General features: G+C 45.0%; 1 protein-coding gene, 1 non-coding gene and 1 pseudogene across 6 annotated transcripts in view; 2 read left to right on the top strand and 1 right to left on the bottom strand.

The window, feature by feature from the left end:
* SNX4 (sorting nexin 4) overlaps nt 1-9,733 on the top strand; it is a 78,044-nt gene extending 68,311 nt beyond the window's left edge. For 4 of the 5 annotated variants that reach the window (XM_036348610.1, XM_036348608.1, XM_036348607.1 and 1 more), the window contains 2 exons: nt 2,902-3,016; nt 8,561-9,733. In XM_036348610.1, coding sequence (XP_036204503.1) covers nt 2,902-3,016; nt 8,561-8,608 — 163 coding nt within the window. In that variant the 3' untranslated portion in view covers nt 8,609-9,733. The remainder of the gene's footprint in view (nt 1-2,901; nt 3,017-8,560) is intronic. The other variant, XR_004973936.1, reaches the window with a different exon arrangement.
* Nucleotides 9,734-12,238: 2,505 nt separating this feature from the next.
* LOC118677337 lies at nt 12,239-14,436 on the top strand (annotated as a pseudogene).
* Nucleotides 14,437-14,783: 347 nt separating this feature from the next.
* LOC118677887 lies at nt 14,784-14,886 on the bottom strand. The gene has a single exon (XR_004974606.1). It is a non-coding gene; the product is annotated as a U6 spliceosomal RNA (small nuclear RNA).
* Nucleotides 14,887-18,986: the final 4,100 nt, after the last annotated feature.

Below are 18,986 nucleotides of genomic sequence, written 5' to 3'. Positions count from 1 at the left end.
ATAATATTTTCCTGCACTTTTTATGATTCTATCCTTTGCACATTCTCTCTGCCCTTCCTTTTCTGTCATTTAACAAATGCCTGATCAGCCCTCAGTGCCCAGCTCTTCTGTTCCTTTGTGAAGCCTTCTCCTATCCACACAGGCTATGTGGCACTTGGTTCCTGCCACTGCAATGTGGTGGTTTTGTACTGGATGGTTAGTTGCTCTGAGTGAGTGTCCCTGGCTAAATTACGAGCCCTTCAAAGCCAGTGATCATGTCTTTTTTCTCTTTATATTTCAACATCCTGCATAGGGGTTGCCATGTAATTACTCCATAAATATTTCTAGAAATTCAGTTTTCAAAGACCTGCCATCACTGTTTGGCTCACTTTCCTTATTGTTTTCATCTGTTAGTCAGTGAGTAGACCACAGCAGACAAAGAGTATATCATTGGTTTGGAGGTTTTTAAAGTAATTTTTAGAACCTCTGGCACCAAATAAGTCAAAGTAATCTTTCGTGACTAGAGTTAGATAAACAAAAACTTGTAAGAAGTTTTTGCAAATGTAGTTGTCATTTAAAGCAGTACATGACAAATGTGATATATACTCCATCCTGGCAAAAAGAGTATATACTTTCCAGTGACCCAGGCAGGCAACTTCAATTTGCATCTATATCTGTTTTATAGGAATAACTAGAGGCCCAGTGCACAAATTCATGCATGGGTGGGGTCTCTTGGCCTGGCCAGCAATCTAGGCTATAAGGGGGGCTGGCCTGGGGGAGGGGCTGCAGGAGATTGGCTGGCTAGCCCCCTAGATCGGGGCCATCGGGGGGGCTGGCCAGCTGGGGGGAGGGGCCTCTGGAGGTTGGCCATGGGAATGTACTGACCACCAGGGGGCAACTCTTGCATTGAGCGTCTGCCCCCTGGTGGTCAGTGCATGTATAGCGACTCCACTGGTCCTTCGATTGTAACGGTCACTTAGGCTTTTATATATATACACTAGTAGCCCGATGTACGAAATTCGTGCAGAAGGGGGGTCCCTCATCCCGGCCTGCAACGATGCTAGCATCCCTCGCCACGGACTCTGGCCCGAGGCCCCTGGCCTCCTCTCCCTCCGCGCATCTGGGGCGCAGACTCTGGCCCGAGGCCCCTCCCCTTCAGCGTGGACTCCAGCCCGAGGCTCCTCCCCTCCTCTCCCTCTGCCCACCCAGGGCGCGGATTCCGGCTGAGGCCCTTGCCCTCCCCTCTCTTCACCCAGCCAAGCACACATGTTCAGCTTTAGAAGTTATTTACTTACTGATGGTTAGTAAATAACTTCTAAAGCTGAATGCGTCGCCGTGAGCCCAGCATCCCTCACCAGGGACTCTGGCCCGAGGCCCCAGCCCTCCCCTCCCTCCACGCATTCGGGGCGCAGACTCTGGCCCGAGGCCCCTCTCTTTCCCTCCTTCAGTGTGGACTGCAGCCCGAGGCCCCTCCCCCCCCCCCCCCCCCCGCCCATATGGGGAGCGGACGCTGGGCATCCCTGGAGGCAGACTCCATGAGCCCAGTGTTCCTCGCCACGGACGCCGGCCTGAGGCCCCTCTCCTCCCCTCCTTCGGCTTGGACTCCAGCCCAAGACCCCTGCCCTCCCTCCCTCTGCCCGGCGCGCAGACCCTGGGCATTCCTTGAAGCGGACTCTGGCCGGAGGTCCCACCCCTCCCCTCCCTCCACACAGCTGGTCCAGATGCTGGGCTCGCGTTGCCTGGGCAGCGCCGCCAGTGTCCCATCCCGGCCACTATGGGCGCTGCCATCTTTGTCACGGGGTGACGGTTAGCGAAAATCCCTGGAGCCTGAGGGCATGGCTAGGCATGGGTGGCTGCACCTCCCCGACCAGCGAAAGTCCCGGGAGCCCACGGGTGTGGCTACAGCCTTGTCTCCCGGGGCCAGTGAAAGCCCTGGGAGCCTGTGGTCACGGCCGCCATCGCCTCCCGGGGCGCTTGACACCTGTGTATGCAAATTAACTGCCATCTTTGTTGGATAATTTGCATAGTCACTTGGATTGGCTGGTGGGCATGGTTTTAGCATAGGAGAGGGATGGCTAATTTGCATGTTTGTCTATTATTATATAGCACTAGTGTCCCGGTGCACAGACTTCGTGCACTCGGGCTGGGGTGGTGTCCCCCAGCCTGGCCTGTGCCCTGTCACAGTGTGGGAGCCCTGCAGTCCATCGCCCCAAAGAGGTAGGCCCCACCCACCCATCTGGCGCTCCTTGATAGATTGCCCCAAAGAGGTAGGCCGGAGCCGGGGGAGGCCTGTGGACCTCCACGGGCCTGTGGACCCCCGGCTGGGCCAGGCCTACGGCGGAGGGCCCTCCGTGTGTGCCTGTGGATCCCTGACCCTGCAAGTCTCACCCACTCGCGCCTTCTGTGCACGCAGTCTGCTGATCGGTCGTTACTGTGATGGCATCCTGACCAATTTGCCTATTACCCTATTATTAGTATAGTATAGATTTGAAGCTGAAATTCTTGTGGCAAAAATAGATTATTAAAATGTATACGAACATTTGCTTTTTCTCCCACTGTAATTTTTAGGGAGAGAAAAATAGATCTGCCTGGCTGGGCATGGCTTAGTAGTTGAGCGTCGACCTATGAGCCAGAAGGTCACAGTTCATTCTCAGTTAGGCTCGATCCCCAGTGGGGGGTGTGCTCCAGGAGGCAGCCAATCAGTGATTCCCTCTCATCATTGATGTTTCTCTCCCTCTCTCCTCCTCCTCCCTTCCTCTCTGAAATCAATAAAAATATATTTTTAAAAATAAATCTCACACAAGGAAAAGCTTTTTCCTTTATATAGACAAAAACCAACTCAAATGAGAACTGTTTATTTGAATTTATAGATAGTTCACTTAATTTAAATAATAATAACAACAACTATGCCTTTTATTTCAGAGAATTTGTGAAAAATGCTTGGGCCGATATTGAACGCTTCAAGGAGCAAAAGAACCGTGATTTAAAGGAGGCTCTCATAAGCTATGCAGTTATGCAGATTAGTATGTGCAAAAAGGTGGGTTTTGGTTTCAGTAAAGATCAAGTGCATGCAGAAGTGCTTACAAATTTTTATAAAACTGGCCCTGGCTGGGTTGCTTACTTGGTTAGAGCGTCATCCCAATATGCCAAGGTTGCAGGTTCGATCCCCGGTTAGGGCACATACACAAATCACCCAATGAATGTATAAATAAATGGGACAACAAATTGATGTCTCTCTCTCTCTCTCTCTCTCTCTCTCTCTCTCTCAAATCAATAAACAAAAAAGAAAAAAAACTAAAATTTAAACAAACTAATCTTGTTTGAATCAAAGTGTCATTTTCATTTTTTTTTTTTAATATATTTTATTGATTTTTTACAGAGAGGAAGGGAGAGGGATAGAAAGTTAGAAACATCGATGAGAGAGAAACATCAACCAGCTGCCTTCTGCACACTCCCCACTGGAGATGTGCCCGCAACCAAGGTACACGCCCTTGACCGGAATCGAACCTGGGACCCTTCAGTCCGCAGGCCGACGCTCTATCCACTGAGCCAAACCGGTTAGGGCTCATTTTCATTTTTAAAGTCTATTCTTATTCCCTTCCAGAATATTTCCCAATTTATCAACTTAATTTTATTTTTTCCTTTTATTATTTTTTTGTTAATCCTCAGCTGAGGATATTTTTCTGTTGATTTTTACAGAGAGTGGCGGAAGGGAGAGGGAGAGATAGAAATATTGATATGAGACACATCCATTGGTTGCCTCCTCTACACATCCAGACTAGGGCTGGGGAACCTGCAGCTGAGATACGTACCCTTGACTGGAATCGAACCCGGGACCCTTCAGTCCTGGAGCCACCCTGCAGGAGCTACAGAGCAATTTGCAGATGGCCGCTATTTATGTTGGGCTTGGAAGTGCCCAGGAAAGGCCAAGCTGTGAAGCAAGGCAGGCTGGTGCTAATACCAGGTCTTGGCCTCTTGTTGATAGGTATGGGGCACGCTGATGCCAGCTGCTGCTTGTTTGAGAGAGTTTAGAAAAGTCTGAAGTCTGAGCCAGGACAGGCCATTCATATCTGCAGACAGCTTGAGTAGAGATGCAAATTGGGTGGAGTCTCAGGGAATCACCAGGGTAGATCAAACAGTGTGGACCACATTGATGGAAATTCAGATACAGCTGCTGTTCAGCTCTGTGATAGAGGAGGTCTTGGCATAGAAACAGTGAACCCTGTGAGCATCCCTGTGTGGGAGAAAGCCGCCCCCAAATTCTTGCTCTGATGCCAGACAATCCAGTTACTCCCCATATGTCCTTGGATACCCCCAAACCACTGCCCCAGCACTGGAGCTCAGAGGGAGCAAGTCCCAGTAAGTCTGGGCACGGCCCTTTAAGAGAAACTGCTGGGGCTCCAGCAGCCTCCGTTTCAACTCAGCCACAATCCCCACTGGTTTTTACTGCCTGAAGTTATGGGGACTTCTCGTTTCAGCACTGGAACCCTGGGCTGAGAGGTTTGTTATGGAGCTCTTGTTCCTCATGGGAGGCCTCTGCAGCTGAGATATCACTCCCGATTAAAAAAATGCCACATATGGGTGTCAGACCAGCCCATTCCCCACCTCCACCCCTCCTAGTAGTCTCAATGTGCTTTCTTTTTAATTCTCTAATTGTAGGGCTTCTGTGCAGCTGATTCTGAGTGATGGTTGTTCTGCTGTATTTTAGTTGTAATTTTTATGTGGTTGTGGGAACCGGCGAGTACATGCATTTACCTACACTGCCTTGTTGGTTCTCGCCATGTTAGTTCTCTCCATGTTGGTCAGCCTTTTTGATAGTGAATTTTCTAGTTTGTTGAATCAAGGGGGCTGAGGCTTTTTAAAGAAATACTTGATTGATTTTCAAGTTTATTTTTAAAATTTTGAAAATTGCCATAAAATCAAAATGTTCATCGAAAAATTTCAAATAATCCAGAAGCATCTTTGCCTCCTGCCCCAAATTCCTGTTAGAAAACTTACCAGTGTTATACCTCACGTGTATCCTTTCAGATGTTTTCGTATATATACAGTCATTTAGAAAATATACATTTTCCTCTTCCCTAACAAAAACGAGATTGCGTTATATGAGCTAGTGTGCAGTGTGCAGTGTTTCCAATTGATGTCTCATGGATATCTTATTTTGATAGTGCATAAGCTTTATCTTATCCTTTCTAACAAGAAGTACTCTGTTTTAGATACTACTTTATCCAGCTAATCTGAGCATTTTAAAGGGTTTTTGTGTGTTTTTAAAATTTTTATTTGCTTTTTGTATCCCATCAAGGAAGAAAAAACTAAAAAGATTCTTGTTTTTTTCCTATTATTTGAAACTTTGATAAATATAGACACATTTTAACATTTAAATATTAAAATACTAGAGGCCTGGTGCATGGATTCTTGCACCAGTGGGATCCCTCGGCCTGGCCTGCACCCTCTCGCAATATGGGGCCCTTCAGGGGATGTTGGACTGCCGGTTTCGGCTGGATCCTTGCAGGCCAGGCTGAGGGACCCCACTGGTGAAAGAAGCTGTGCACCGGGCAGGTTTGAGCCACGGGACCCCACCAGTGCATGATCGGGACTGGGGAGGGACTGCGGGAGGGCTCCAGGGCGTGTCCAACCCATCTTGCCCAGTCCCGATCGCCTGGACCCCAGCAGCAAGCTAACCTACGGTTGGAGTGTCTGCCCGCTGGTGGTTAGTGCATGTCATACTGACTGGTTGAACGGTCAAACGGTCAGACACTTAGCATATTAGGCTTTTTTTATTATGTAGGATTTCTTTTTCATAATTTAGTAGTTTATTAGAGACGATGTATCTTGTTTAAAAAATGCTTTTGTTTCTACCACTTCTTTAGATTTTACTGTTACATGTCTACAAACATGCCTTTTTATGTAAGCATGTTAGGTATATTATATCTTACTAGAGGCCCGATGCATGTATTCATGCACTAGTGGGGTCCCTCGGCCTGGCCTGCGGGGATCAGTGAACCTCTGAGCCCCTGCAGCCTGGCCTTACCCGCCAGCTTATTGGGCTCCAGCCTACTGTCTGCGTTGATCCCACACAGCACGGAGTAGTGTGTGAAGTGGCAGGCGGCTGGGGACAAGCCCGAGCCTGGGCTGGTCGCCGTGCTGCTTCTGCTCATCCCGGTCCCCCTGTGCCTGCCACCGCCACTGCTTGGGCATGAAGGGGGAGTGTCTGCGGGAGAGGCTTGCACTGTTGCAGCTGCGCTCGCCAGCCATGAGCCTGGCGTCTGGCATTCATCTGTTAGCTGAGCGGCGCTCCCACTGTGGGAGTACACTGACCACCAGGGGGCAGCTCTTGTGTTGAGCATCTATCCCCTGGTGGTCAGTGTGCGTCATAGCTACTGTCTGGTCGTCTGGTCACTTAGGCTTTTATATATATACTAGAGGCCCGGTGCACAAAAATTTGTGCACTCGGGCGGAGGGGTCCCTCATCCCGGCCTGTGCCCTCCTGCAGTCTGGGACCCCTCGGGAGATAACGACCTGCTGGCTTAGGCCTGCTCCCGGGTGGCAGAGGGCAGGCCTAATCCCTAGGTGCAGTCCCTGGTCGGGCTCAGAGCAGGGCTGATAGGGGAGTTGGGGCCCCGCCCCCTGTCACACACAGAGCTGCAGGGCGATCAGGGGGTTTGGGCGCTGCCCCGTCATGCTAATCCCGGTGCCGGGAGGCCTCGCGGCTCTGCTGATCCCGGTGCTGGGAGGCATATTACCCTTTTACTATATAGGATAGAGGCCTGGTGCACGTGTGGGGGCCGGCTGGTTTGCCCTGAAGGTTGTCCTGGATCAGGGTGGGGGTCCCCACTGGGGTGCCTGGCCAGTCTGGGTGAGGGGCTGAGGGCTGTTTTCAGGCTGGGACTGAAGCTCCCAACTGCTCCTTTCTTTCTTTCTTTTTTTTTTTTTAATTCTGGGCCAGCTTTAGCTCTGAGGCTCCAGCTCTTAGGCATCCGCTGCTGAAAGCAGGTATCTGGTTTGTTTCGGTTCTATAATCGAAACTCTGTATCAATTCCAGCTCTGAGATCCCGGGCTCGCTGAAAGCAGGTTTCTGGGGTTTTGTTTAGCTTCTATATTTGTTACAATATTTTTTAAACTGCAGGCTCAGAGGCTGGCAAGGCAGGCGGGGAACGTTGGTTTCCTCCGTCACTGAAGCAAACAAGCCTCATGTTAGTTTCAAGCTGCCTGGCTGCCGGCCGCCATCTTGGCTGGCAGTTAATTTGCATATCTCGCTGATTAGCCATTGGGAAGGGTAGCGGTCGTACGCCAATTACCATGTTTCTCTTTTATTAGATAGGATATAGACGAGAGGCCCAGTGCATGAAAATTCATGCACTGGGGGGGTCCCTCAGCCCAGCCTGCCCCCTCTCACAGTCTGAGAGTCCTCGGGGGATGTCCTACTCACAGCTTCAGTCTGCTCCCCGGGGGGAGCGGGCCTAAGCCGCAGTCTGGCCTCCCTCTGCAGGAGGCCACCAGGCTGATCAGGGGAAGGTGCTGCCCCCATCACCCTGCTGCTGCTGCCACTGCCACTGCTGGCCACTGCAGTTGCTGGCCCTCGGCCCTCGCATCACCAAGGTGTTTTCATCAACATGGATTCCAGTCCCTTCACCACAAAAAACGACAACTTTCTTTAGGCATTTTTAAGATGTCTTTCATAGGATATGACATTTCTTTCTTTTTTATCCTCTCTGAGAATATTTTCCCATTGATTTTTAGGGAGCATGGAAGAGAGAGGGAAAGACAAAGAGAAACATCAATGTGAGAGGGACACATCGATTGGTTGCCTCCTGCATGAGCCCTGACTTGGGCCTGCGGGCGGCTGCTGATCAGGCCCTGCCTCTCTCTCTGGCCCTTGCAGCAGCCATGGGGGCTGTTGATCAGGCCCTGCCTCTCTCTCTCTGGGTCTCGCAGCAGCCGCTGTGGCTGCTGATCAGGTCCTGTCCCTGATGCTGCAAGTCCCCGCCCACCTGCACCGCTGTGCATTCAGCCTGCTGATTGGTCATTATTGTGACGGCGTCCTGGACAATTTGCACATTCCTCTATTATTAGTACAGATTAGCTTTGTACTTAGTAGCTTGCCAGAACCATTGAGAGAGATTCAGTAATTTAGTACATAATTGGTTTCTATCAAAACATCAGTTAATAGAGTAATAATTTAATAATTCATTAATTTATATTTAATTGTTAGACTAATAAGATGTTAGTCTTTTTTTCAAATATTATATAGAAAAACTGAATGAAAACGTGTTTGGTTTATAAATAGAAATGATAAGGATATGTGATATGAGTAAATGAGTTTATGTTTTGAACCTTAAAAACTCAGTTTTGAAAAAGAAGTTGTAGGAGTTCTGTCTGCATTTTTAAGAGAGGCTCATACAAATGATTTTCCTACTTTTTTTAGACATTCACTTATATTAGCTATTACCAGAAAGTGTCATAGTTGCTGGACTTGTTAATTATTCCAAAAAGCAAAACATAGCATACCAGGAAGCCAAATACGTGGGCTTTCAGGATCCTTTCAAATTCACAGTTTAAAGTTCTTTTTGTGTTTGCTTCTAAGGGAATTCAAGTTTGGACCAATGCTAAGGAATGCTTTAGCAAGATGTAATCCTGTGAAATGAATTTCTCTTCAATCAAAGTGCCCCAAAACAGAAGCACAAGTAAATAAATAATAATTTAAGTTGCTACCCAGTCTACACAAAAATATATAAGTTGACTAAATTCAGCTGTCTTTAATTTGATTGTAGTTGTATTTATATAGCACAAAAGGATGTATTTTTAATGAAGATTAAATATTATAATTTGAGGTTTTGGGGACTGGTGCTGATTCCAAAAAGTTAATTTGATAAAATATACCAACAGATTGTCAGGCTTCTGAACCAGTGACTGAGTGTCACGATGTTGGGTAATTTCTAGGTGTTCATTTTAATTCCAGCTATTTTAGATCTGTTTATGTAGAGAGTTTTTCCCTAAGATTGAATTCCTATCTTTACTTGGTAAGACTCACTGATCTGTTGTAGGGGGTTATTTTTTCTTGCCTTATAGTTGAGCTGTTTGGTTTGACAAAGCTCAGCAGAAACTTAGTGTGCAATCTAAGATTTTCTCTCACATTCATTGATGCCCCCTATAACATTTGCATACACTAGAAAATGCCTTTAATTTGTGTTTTACCAGAATTTTGATACTGGTCAGAAATTTTATACTGCCAACAAAGAAGACTGAACTTCTCAGATATATAACAGAATACGTTGTTATGATCTAGGAACTGCTATAATAGAATTGTGTATGTTACATAAAAGCATTAAATTCTTCTCAAATAATTCCTAACCTCAGTGATGAGCCTAAATTTACTCTGCTTGGCTCTTTACACATGGCATTTCAGGGTACAAGATGTATGTAGCATTTCAGTGTATGAGATATATGTAGTGCACATATGTGTTCGTATCTTCATTATTAGCATCCTTCTTTCCTATTGCTTGGCTGTAATTTTTGTAAAGGTAAATTATATTGTTTTTTGATGTGTTTTTGTGGTATATGTTCAGAAGCCAAGCACCCTCAGTTTGCTAGCTTTGCAGAATCGATGTCTCATTAGTAATTATGTAAAAAAAAAAAAAATTCCCCAGTACTGTTCAACATTTGACTTTTTTATGTGTTCAAAATGTTGCTGGATTTTTGTGCTGTTTGCCAAACTTATACAATAAATAAATGAAGTATTGTGCTGATTTTCATACAATTTCTATTGTTTTAATAAAGTGATCTATATATATTAGTAGCTGATGCCCTGTGAAAAAATAATACATGCCATATTATGTTTTGAAGTGTTTAATTATATAAATTTGTCTTATGGCAAAATGTTGGGTTTTAAAAAATATATATTGAGATGATTTTTTAAATTTTACTTATTTTTTAAAGAGAAAATTGTTAGAAGCAAAAGTTATCTTTCATTCCATTGAATTATATCATCTCTTGACTCATGAACTTAAGTAGCTTTCCATTTGGCATTTAAAAATCAAAAGCCTCCCCACTCCCCACAACCCCCTCCCCCGCCCCCCAACTAACCTGGTGCTAATGTAAAATGTATTCAATTGTTTCCTACTAGTTGACTTAATTTGTTTCTTTTTGGTGTTGTTGTTAATCTTCATTCAAAGATATTTTTTTCCATTGTTTTTTTTTTAAAGGGAGGGAGGGAGTGGGGGGAGGGAGAGAGAGAGAGAGAGAGAGAGAGAGAGAGAGAGAGAGATTTATGTGGGAGACACATTGATTGGTTGCCTCTGGAATGTGCCCAGACACAGCCAGCTGGGATCAACCTGCAACCCAGGTACCAGGTATGTGCCCTTCACCAGGAATTGAGGCCCTTTGGTGCATGGGCTGACACTCCAACCACAGAGCCACACCTGCCAGGGCTAGCTGACTGAATTTGATAATGCCATTGTTACTTATGATTTCAAAGATGAATTAGGAAAAATGTTTTATTATGTTCTCTAAAATATACAGACATTCATTTGGTTGTATTATATTTAACTAGGTATATCTTGACTTGGATTGATTTTGAAAAATTCATATCACAATCATTCCTTTTTAAAAAAACTCTCTTAAAGCAGTTTTATGATGGATATGATTTTTGGTACTATTCACAATAAGGATAAAGAAAATAAAATACATATGCAGTAACTTTCGGTATTTAAAAATTAGGACTCAGAATGAATTATGCAAGGGGGGGGGGGTGTTGGATTTCCAAAGGTAAATATAAAAAGATAGTGTAAGCAGTAACTAAAGAAAAATTATTCATTACATTAATTGAAATACTTAGTAACAAGAAGATTCCATCTTGACAGTGTATGCAGTCAAAGCATTAAAATTAACTGAAGTCATACTTTCATTTGCATCCAGAAACTTGAGTATGGATGAATGAGTCACTTGTAATTATAACATAGTATCCAAAACAGGAACTGAGGATTTTTAAAATCCAAGCAACCTTAGAATAAACACACACCCAGCTTGGGATGGAATGAAAAATCCAAGAGTTATGTAACAGCAATGTTAGACTTTCAACATCCTTATCATCACTCTCTAGATTTATATGCATACTTTCCTTCTGGGTAAACTTTACTGATTCTCCTAAAAAATGTTCACTAAAAAAGATTTAGGAATTTCTTTAAAGATTGAATCACCATAGAAATTCTATAAAATAAAAGCTTAATATGCCACTTGATCAAACTGTCGCTATGACATGCACTGATCACCAGGGGGCAGACACTCAATGCAGGAGCTGCCCCCAGCCTGTAGGCCCCAGGCCAGCCAAGGTGGGTGCCAGCTGGGGCCCCCCAATATATTTATGTATTTGAAAGGAAAAGGAAGCAAGGGAAATATAAACAAATTAAATCCAAAGTAAGTAGAAGAAAGGAAATATTAAAAGAGCAAAAATCAGAGTTAACACATTGCGGATGGATCCCGAGAATTTTCACTTCATATTACACAGTGTTTTACAAAGTATACTTTAAAAAGATATTAGCTTGTAAGAACATGTAATAAATAACTTCAAAATGCAATGGGTATTTAATTTTAAAGGGTGCCTTTAACATTTATGTAAAACTAGAGGTCCGGTGCACAAAAATTTGTGCACTTGGGGGAGTCCCTCAGCCCAACCTATGCCCTCTTGCAGTGTGGGACCTCTTGGAGGATGTCCACCTTCTGGCTTAGGCCTGCTCCGTGGGGGATCGGGCCCAAGCTGGCAGTCAGACATCCCTCTGGCAGCCCGGCAGCCCTTGGGGGATGTCCACTTACCAGCAGGGAGCAGACCTAAGCTGCAGTTGGACATCCTTAGTGCTGCTGAGGAGGCGGGAGAGGCTCCCGCCACCACTGCTGTGCTGGCAGCCATCAGCCTGGCTTGTGGATGAGCAGAGCTCCCCCTGTGGGAGTGTACTGACCACCAGGGGGCAGCTCCTGCATTGAGCATCTGCCCCCTGGTGGTCAGTGTGTGTTATAGTGACCAGTCATTCCCAGTCGTTCTGCTGTTAGGGTCAATTTGCATATTGCCCTTTTATTATATAGGACAGCCGTGGGCAAACTACGGCCCGCAGGCCGGATCTGGCCTGTTTGAAATGAATAAAACTAAAAAAAAAAAAAAAAAGACCGTACCCTTTTATGTAATGATGTTTACTTTGAATTTATATTAGTTCACACAAACACTCCATCCATGCTTTTGTTCCGGCCCTCCAGTCCAGTTTAAGAACCTATTGTGGCCCTCGAGTCAAAAAGTTTGCCCACCCCTGATATAGGATGTTTTTTTTGTACTCATTCAATAGAAACTTATCTGGCCAGTATGTAAAGCTAGCAATAAAACTCTGGTCCATCATGTGTTAACAAAGCCAAAAGTTGGTTCTTTGAGAAGATTAAGTTAAACTTCTAGCAAAACTGGATGAAAAGAGAAAACACAAATTATCCTTATCAGAAATGAAATGGGGAATGTTGTTACAGATCTTACAGACATTAAAAGGATAATACGGAATATTATGGACAACTTTAAACCAATAAATTACATGAAGTCAATGCATTCCTTGAAAAATATAGCCTACTAAAACTGATATAGATGAAATAGAAAATCTGAATAGCTTTATATCAAAGAAATGTATTATCAAAAATCTTTCTACAAAAGAAAACTCTAAGGTTCAGATGGCTTCATTGGTGAGTTCTAACATACATTTAAGGAAGAAAAAGCTTTAATTCTACACAGACTTTTAGAAAACGGAAAAGGGAATACTTCTCAATCTTTTTTTACAATTGAGGTAACATTGGTTTATAACATAAGTTTCAAGTGTACAATATTATACTCGATATCTATACTATAGCATGCTCACCATCAAAAGTATCATGTCGCCCTAACCGGTTTGGCTCGGTGAATAGAGCGTCGGCCTGTGGACTGCAGAGTGCCAGGTTTGATTCCGGTCAAGGGCATGTACCTTAGTTGCAGGCACATTCCCAGTGGGGGGTGTACGGGAGGCAGCTGATCAATGTTTCTAACTCTCCATTCCTCTCTTCCTCTCTGTAAAAAATCAATAAAATAAGTTAAAAAAAAAGTATCATGTCGGCTGCCGCTATTTGAAGCCCAGCGGCTGCTCCGCTTCGTGCTGCTGCCAACACTCCGGCCCGAGAACCCCCGGGAGGCCGACTCACTATCATGGATACTCTGTCCGAAGCAAATGACACTTTTGCCATAAATCTTTTGAAAAAGCTGGGTGAAGACAAATCAAAAAACATTTTTCTCGCCATTCAGCATCTCCTCTGCCCTGGCCATGGGGGCAGGTGGAGACACTGCGGCCCAGATAGTCCAGGCACTTTATTTCAGTAAAAGTGGTGGCAGAAGTGATGTCCACCAGGGCTTCTAGACGCTCCTCGCTGAGGTTAACAGGGCTGGCACGCAGTACTTGCTTAGAACTGCCAACAGGCTCTTCGGAGAAAAGTCCTTTGATTTCAACTTATCTTTCAAAGATTCCTGCCTCAAATTCTACCAAGCAGAGATGGAAGAGCTTGACTTCTTCAAAGCTGCAGAGGAGGCTAGAAAACATCAACATCTGGGTAGCTAACAAGACAGAAGGTAAAATTACAGAGTTGCTGCCTCCAAATTCAGTTAATCAAAGTACTCCTCTGGTTCTTGTGAATGCCATCTACTTCAAAGGAAACTGGGACAGCCAGTTTAGCAAGCACCAAACCCAGGAGAGACCATTTAAAGTTAGCAAGAATGAGCAGAAACCTTTGCAAATGATGTTTAAAAAATCTACCTTTAATATGACCTATGTCGGAGAAATATTCACCAAAATTCTGGTGCTGCCGTACGTCGGCAAAGAGCTAAACATGATCATCATGCTTCCTGATGAATATGTCGACCTGGAAACGGTGGAAAAGCAGCTCACCTATGAGAAATTCGTAGAATGGATCAGGCCAGATATGATGGATGAAGAAGAGGTGGAAGTGTGCCTCCCTAGATTTCAAACTGGATGAGAATTACGACATGAAGGATGTCCTTTACTCTATGGGCATGACCGATGCCTTTGAGCAGGACAAGGCTTCTCTGGAATGTCGTCAGGGAGAGACCTGTGTCTGTCCTTTGTGGAGGTCAATGGGGAAGGCACAGAGGCTGCGGCCGCCACTGCCGGCATCATGCTCCTTCTATGTGCAAGAATCACGCCCAGGTTCTGTGCTGACCACCCCTTTCTTTTCTTTATGCAGCACAGCAAAACCAACGGTATTCTGTTCTGTGGCCGATTCTCCTCCCCTTAGGAAAATGGTCGACACTGCCTGTAGCCCTTCTCCTGTCTCCTGCTGACCCACTTTCCTCTGGCACTTCACAGTGTGCCTGAACCTAACAATAAAGGGCCTAGTTTTGAAGTTCAAAAAAGAAAATAAGTATCATGTCCATCCGTTACCATACAGTTGGCTTCCTTTACCCATTTCCTCTTCTCTGGTAACCACCAATCAGTTATCCATATCTATGAGGGTTTTTTTGGTTTTTGTTTGTTTATTTTTTTAATAGTCCATATATGATTTTTGTCCTTTTTTTTAAAAAATATTTTTATTAATTTCAGAGAGGAAGGAAGAGGGAGAGATAGAAACATCAATGATGAGAGAGAATCATTGATTGGCTGCCTCCTGCACGCCCCCCCACTGGGGATCGAGCCCACAACCCGGGCATGTGCCCTTGACCAGAATCGAACCTGGGACCCTTCAGTCTGCAGGCTGACGCTCTATCCACCGAGCCAAACCGGCTAGGGCCTTTTTTTTCTCTTTTAAATATGAAACACTTCACGAATTTGCATGTCATCCTTGCACAGGGCCATGCCAATCTCTGTATTGTTCCAGTTTTAGTGTATGTGCTGCCGAAGCGAGTGCTAATTTTTGTCCTTTTCCATCTAACTTATTTCACTTAGCATAACACCTGTTGCAAATGGCAGTGTTTCATCTTTTTAAAAAAATTATTATTTTTTAATCTTTATTGTTGAGAGTATTATAGATGTCCCCTATTCTTTTCCCCCTCCACCTGGCTCCCACCCTGCCCCAGGCCTTCACCACCATTTTATCTGTGTCCATAGGTAATGCATATATACATATAAGATCTTTGGTTAATCTCTTCCCGACCCCTTACTGCCCCCCTTCCCTCTGAGATTTGTCAGTCTATTCCATGTTTCCATGCCTCTAATTCTAATTTATTCAGTTTATTTTGTTCATTAGATTTCTTCATTTATTTTGATTTTTAGATTCAATTGTTGATAGGATATGTGTTGCCATTTTATTGTTCATATCTTTTATCCTACTCTTTCTCCTCCTCGCTACCCTCCTCCTCCTCCTTTGCCTATTCCTTTTACTCCTCCTCTCCCTTCTCTTCCTCCTCCTTTTCCTTCCTCTCCCTCCTCCTCTTCCCTGTCGTCGTCCTCCTCCTCCTCCTCCTTTTCCTTCTTCTTTCTTCCTCTTTTTAAAGAATACCCTTAAACATTTCATGTAATACTGGTTTTGTGGTGATGAACTCCTTTAGCTTTTTCTTGTCTGTGTAGCTCTTTATCTGACTTTCAATTCTAAAAGATAGCTTTGCTAAGTAGACTAATCTTGGTTTTGTAGTTCCTTGCTATTCATCACTTTGAATATTTCTTGCCACTTCCTTCTGGCCTACGAAGTTTCTGTTGAGAAGTCAGCTGACAGTCAGATGGGCGCACCCTTGTAGGTAGCTAACTGCTTTTCTCTTGCTGCTTTTAACACATTGTATGCGGGAAACGTATTTATACGTTTTACATATTTATACGCTCTACCAGTGTAGTAGAGCGCGGGACACGTATTATTACGTTTTTTATAGATTAGCGGTAGAATGCGGGTAATGTATAAATACGTAAACTAAAGTTATCGTAATTTTACTGAACATTGCCATTTGCGCAAAAAATTAGCAAAAATGGCCCACGCCACCTGTTAGCGCGCGATAAAAACTACCCACAAACAATGTGTTAAGATTCTCTATCTTTAACCTTTGGCATTTTCATTATGATGTGTCTTGGTGTGGGCCTCTTTGGTTTCCTCTTGTTTGGGTCTCTCTGGGCTTCCTGGACTTATAAGTCTATTTCTTTCACCAGGTAGGGGAAGTTTTCTGTCATTATTTCTCAAATAGGTTTTTAATATCTTGCTCTCTCTCTTCTTCTGGCACCCCCATAGTGAGAATGTTGGTACGCTTGAAGTTGTCCCAGAGCTCCTTACACTATCTTCAGATTTTTGGATTCCATTTTCTTTTTGCTCTTCTAATTGGGTGTTTTTTTGCTTTCTTATATTCCAAATTGCTGATTTCATTCTCAGCATCCTCTACTCTACAAAAGAACCCTTGTAAACTGTTCTTTATTTCAGTTAGTGTATGCTTAATTTCTGACTGGTCCTTTTCATGCCTTTGACATTCTCATTAAGATCCTTGAAATTTTCATGAAGATCCTTGAGTACCCTGATAACCATGGTTTTGAACTCTGTAATCCAGTAGTTTGCTTGCTTCCATTTCTTTCATTTGTGACATGCCTCTTTGTCTCTGCATTTTGGCTGCTTCCCTGTGTTTGTTTCTATATATTAGGTAGAGAGGCTGTGTCTCCTGGATTTGATGGAGATACCTTGTGTAGTAGGTATCTTGTTGGGCCCAGTGGCCGAGCCTCTCCAGTCACCTGAACTGCGCACTCTAGGTGCACCCCTGTGTGGGCTGTGTGCACAGTCCTGTATTTGAGCCCTGATTGTTATTGGCATCACTGGGAGGACTTGACCTTTTAGCCAACTGGCTGTGAGAACCAGCTGAGACTACAGTAGAAGAACTGCTGTGCAGGACACACCGCTATGGAGCAGGACTTGCTTTGTTGCTCACTGAGTCTGAGTCTGCCCCTTGAGATGTGTAGAGTTGTAATCTGGTGTGGTCTGAAGCCATCCCCTGGGTGCACTGGCTCTGGGGCCTCCTGGGAGGTGCAAACTCAGCCACTGCCTGGAACCACCCGGCAGGAGCTACAGAGTGATCTGAAGATGGCTGTTACTTACGTTGGGTGTGGAAGTGCCCAGGAGAGGCCAAGTTGTGAAGCAAGGCAGGCTGGTGCTAGTGCCAGTCTTGGGCTTCTTATTGATAGGTATGGGGTATGCTGATGCCAGCTGATGCTTGTTTGAGAGATTTTAGAAAAATCTGAAGCCTGGGCTAGGACAGGCCATTCATATCTGCAAACAGCTTGGATAGAGCTGCAAATTGGGTGGGGTGGGGTCTCAGGGAATCACTAGGGTGGAGGAACAGTGTGGGCCACACTGATGGAAACTCAGATATGGCTGCCGGTCAGCTCTGCAACAGTGGAGGCCCCAGCACAGGAACAGTGACCCCTGTGAACACTTCCATCTGGGAGAAAGCTGCCCCTGAGTTCCTGCCCTGATGCCAGACAATCCAGTTCCTCCCTGTATGTCCCTGGATCCCCCAAAGTTGCCACCCAGCGCTGGAGCTCAGAGGAAGGGGAACCATGTAAGAACTGCCTCGACTCCAGCTACCTCCATGCCACTCAGCCATAATCCCTACTGAATTTTACAGCCTGAAGTTACAGGGACTTCTCTTCCCCAGCTCTGGAACCCTGAGCTGGGGGTCTGGTGTGATCCTGGGACCCCTTGCTTCTCACAGGAGGCCTCTGTAGCCGAGATATCCCTTGGATTGAAAAAAATAAACACCACATGTGGATGTTGGACCATCCCATTCTATGCCTCCACCCCGCCTACCAGTCTTGATGTACTTTCTTTACTTCTCTAGTTGTAGGACTTCCATTCAGCCAGATTTCAGGCAGTTCTAAATGATGGTTGTTCTGTATTTTAGTTGTAATTTTGGTGTGGTTGTGGAAGGTGGTGAGCATGTGCCCTGATGGGGAATCAAACCAGCAACCTCTTGGTGCATGGGACAGTGCTCAACCAATGATGCCACACTAGCTAGGGCTCATCTCTTTTTTTGGGGCAGGGGGGTACTTCCCCGGGAAGCCAGGTGATGCCAGGTGCCCGAACACGGGCTGTGGCCACTGTGTGCCCCTGGGGGTGGCTGCCGAGCCCCCGAGCAGGCCCAGGAGGATCAGCAGCCTTTGATCTGTTTGTCCAACAGCCGGTCCTGCCCTCAGTGTCCTGCCCCTGGAATTCTGGGAATCGACCCGGTGACTCCTGTCGGCCCAGATTGCGAGGCAGGGAGGACAGGACAGTCCAGGAGCCAGGGCTGACCTGGTGGGATGCCAGCACTGGGGACAGATCCTGCTCTGCCCCTCGCCCTCCACCTTCATGTTTCCTCCCCAGGGTGTGAGTGTGGTTGCCCAGGTCTCCATGACACCACAGGAATGGAGGAACGCACCCACCCCCTGTTTCTCTCTGCCCCGCAGGGCTCATCTTTTTATTTAACTTACTTTTTTTTATAACAAAGTAGTAGTACCATTTTTATTTTTATTTTTTATGAGAACAGTGTTACTAAAATACCAAAATGGGCCAAAGACATTCTAAGAAAGTAAGATATCAATATACATTATGAACATAGATGCAAAAATTATTAACCTATTAGCTAATTGAATCCAGCATATATAAAGAGCGTAAAAATAATATGACCATGTAGAGTTTATCTCAGAATGCAGGTGGGTTTAACATTAAAAGTTAATTACTACAGTCCACCATATTAACAGAATAAAGGAAGTATGGGAGCATAGATACAAAATTAGGAAGTCATGGGGTACAGAAAATAGATCCAACATAGGAGAGAGATGAAAGGTATGCCCAAGATAAGGAGAGGAGTCCCAGGAAGACTCTTTCCAGAGTAGAGCCACAGATGTAGGGCTCCAGGAGCAAGATTCCGTGGGGAAAAGTTAGAATTGTGGGCTTATGTATAAGTTTGTCAAATGTGGAATGATATATTTGGAGGCCATTGGAGTGGGTTGTTTAGCCGATGATAGAAAGAAAACTATCATCACACTATCATAAGCAATAAA

The sequence above is a fragment of the Myotis myotis genome, unplaced genomic scaffold (genome assembly GCF_014108235.1).
Source record: "Myotis myotis isolate mMyoMyo1 unplaced genomic scaffold, mMyoMyo1.p scaffold_m19_p_2, whole genome shotgun sequence".
Lineage (NCBI taxonomy): Eukaryota > Metazoa > Chordata > Mammalia > Chiroptera > Vespertilionidae > Myotis > Myotis myotis.
Note: the sequence above shows the minus strand (reverse complement) of the source record. Positions and strands in the feature narration are given on the sequence as shown.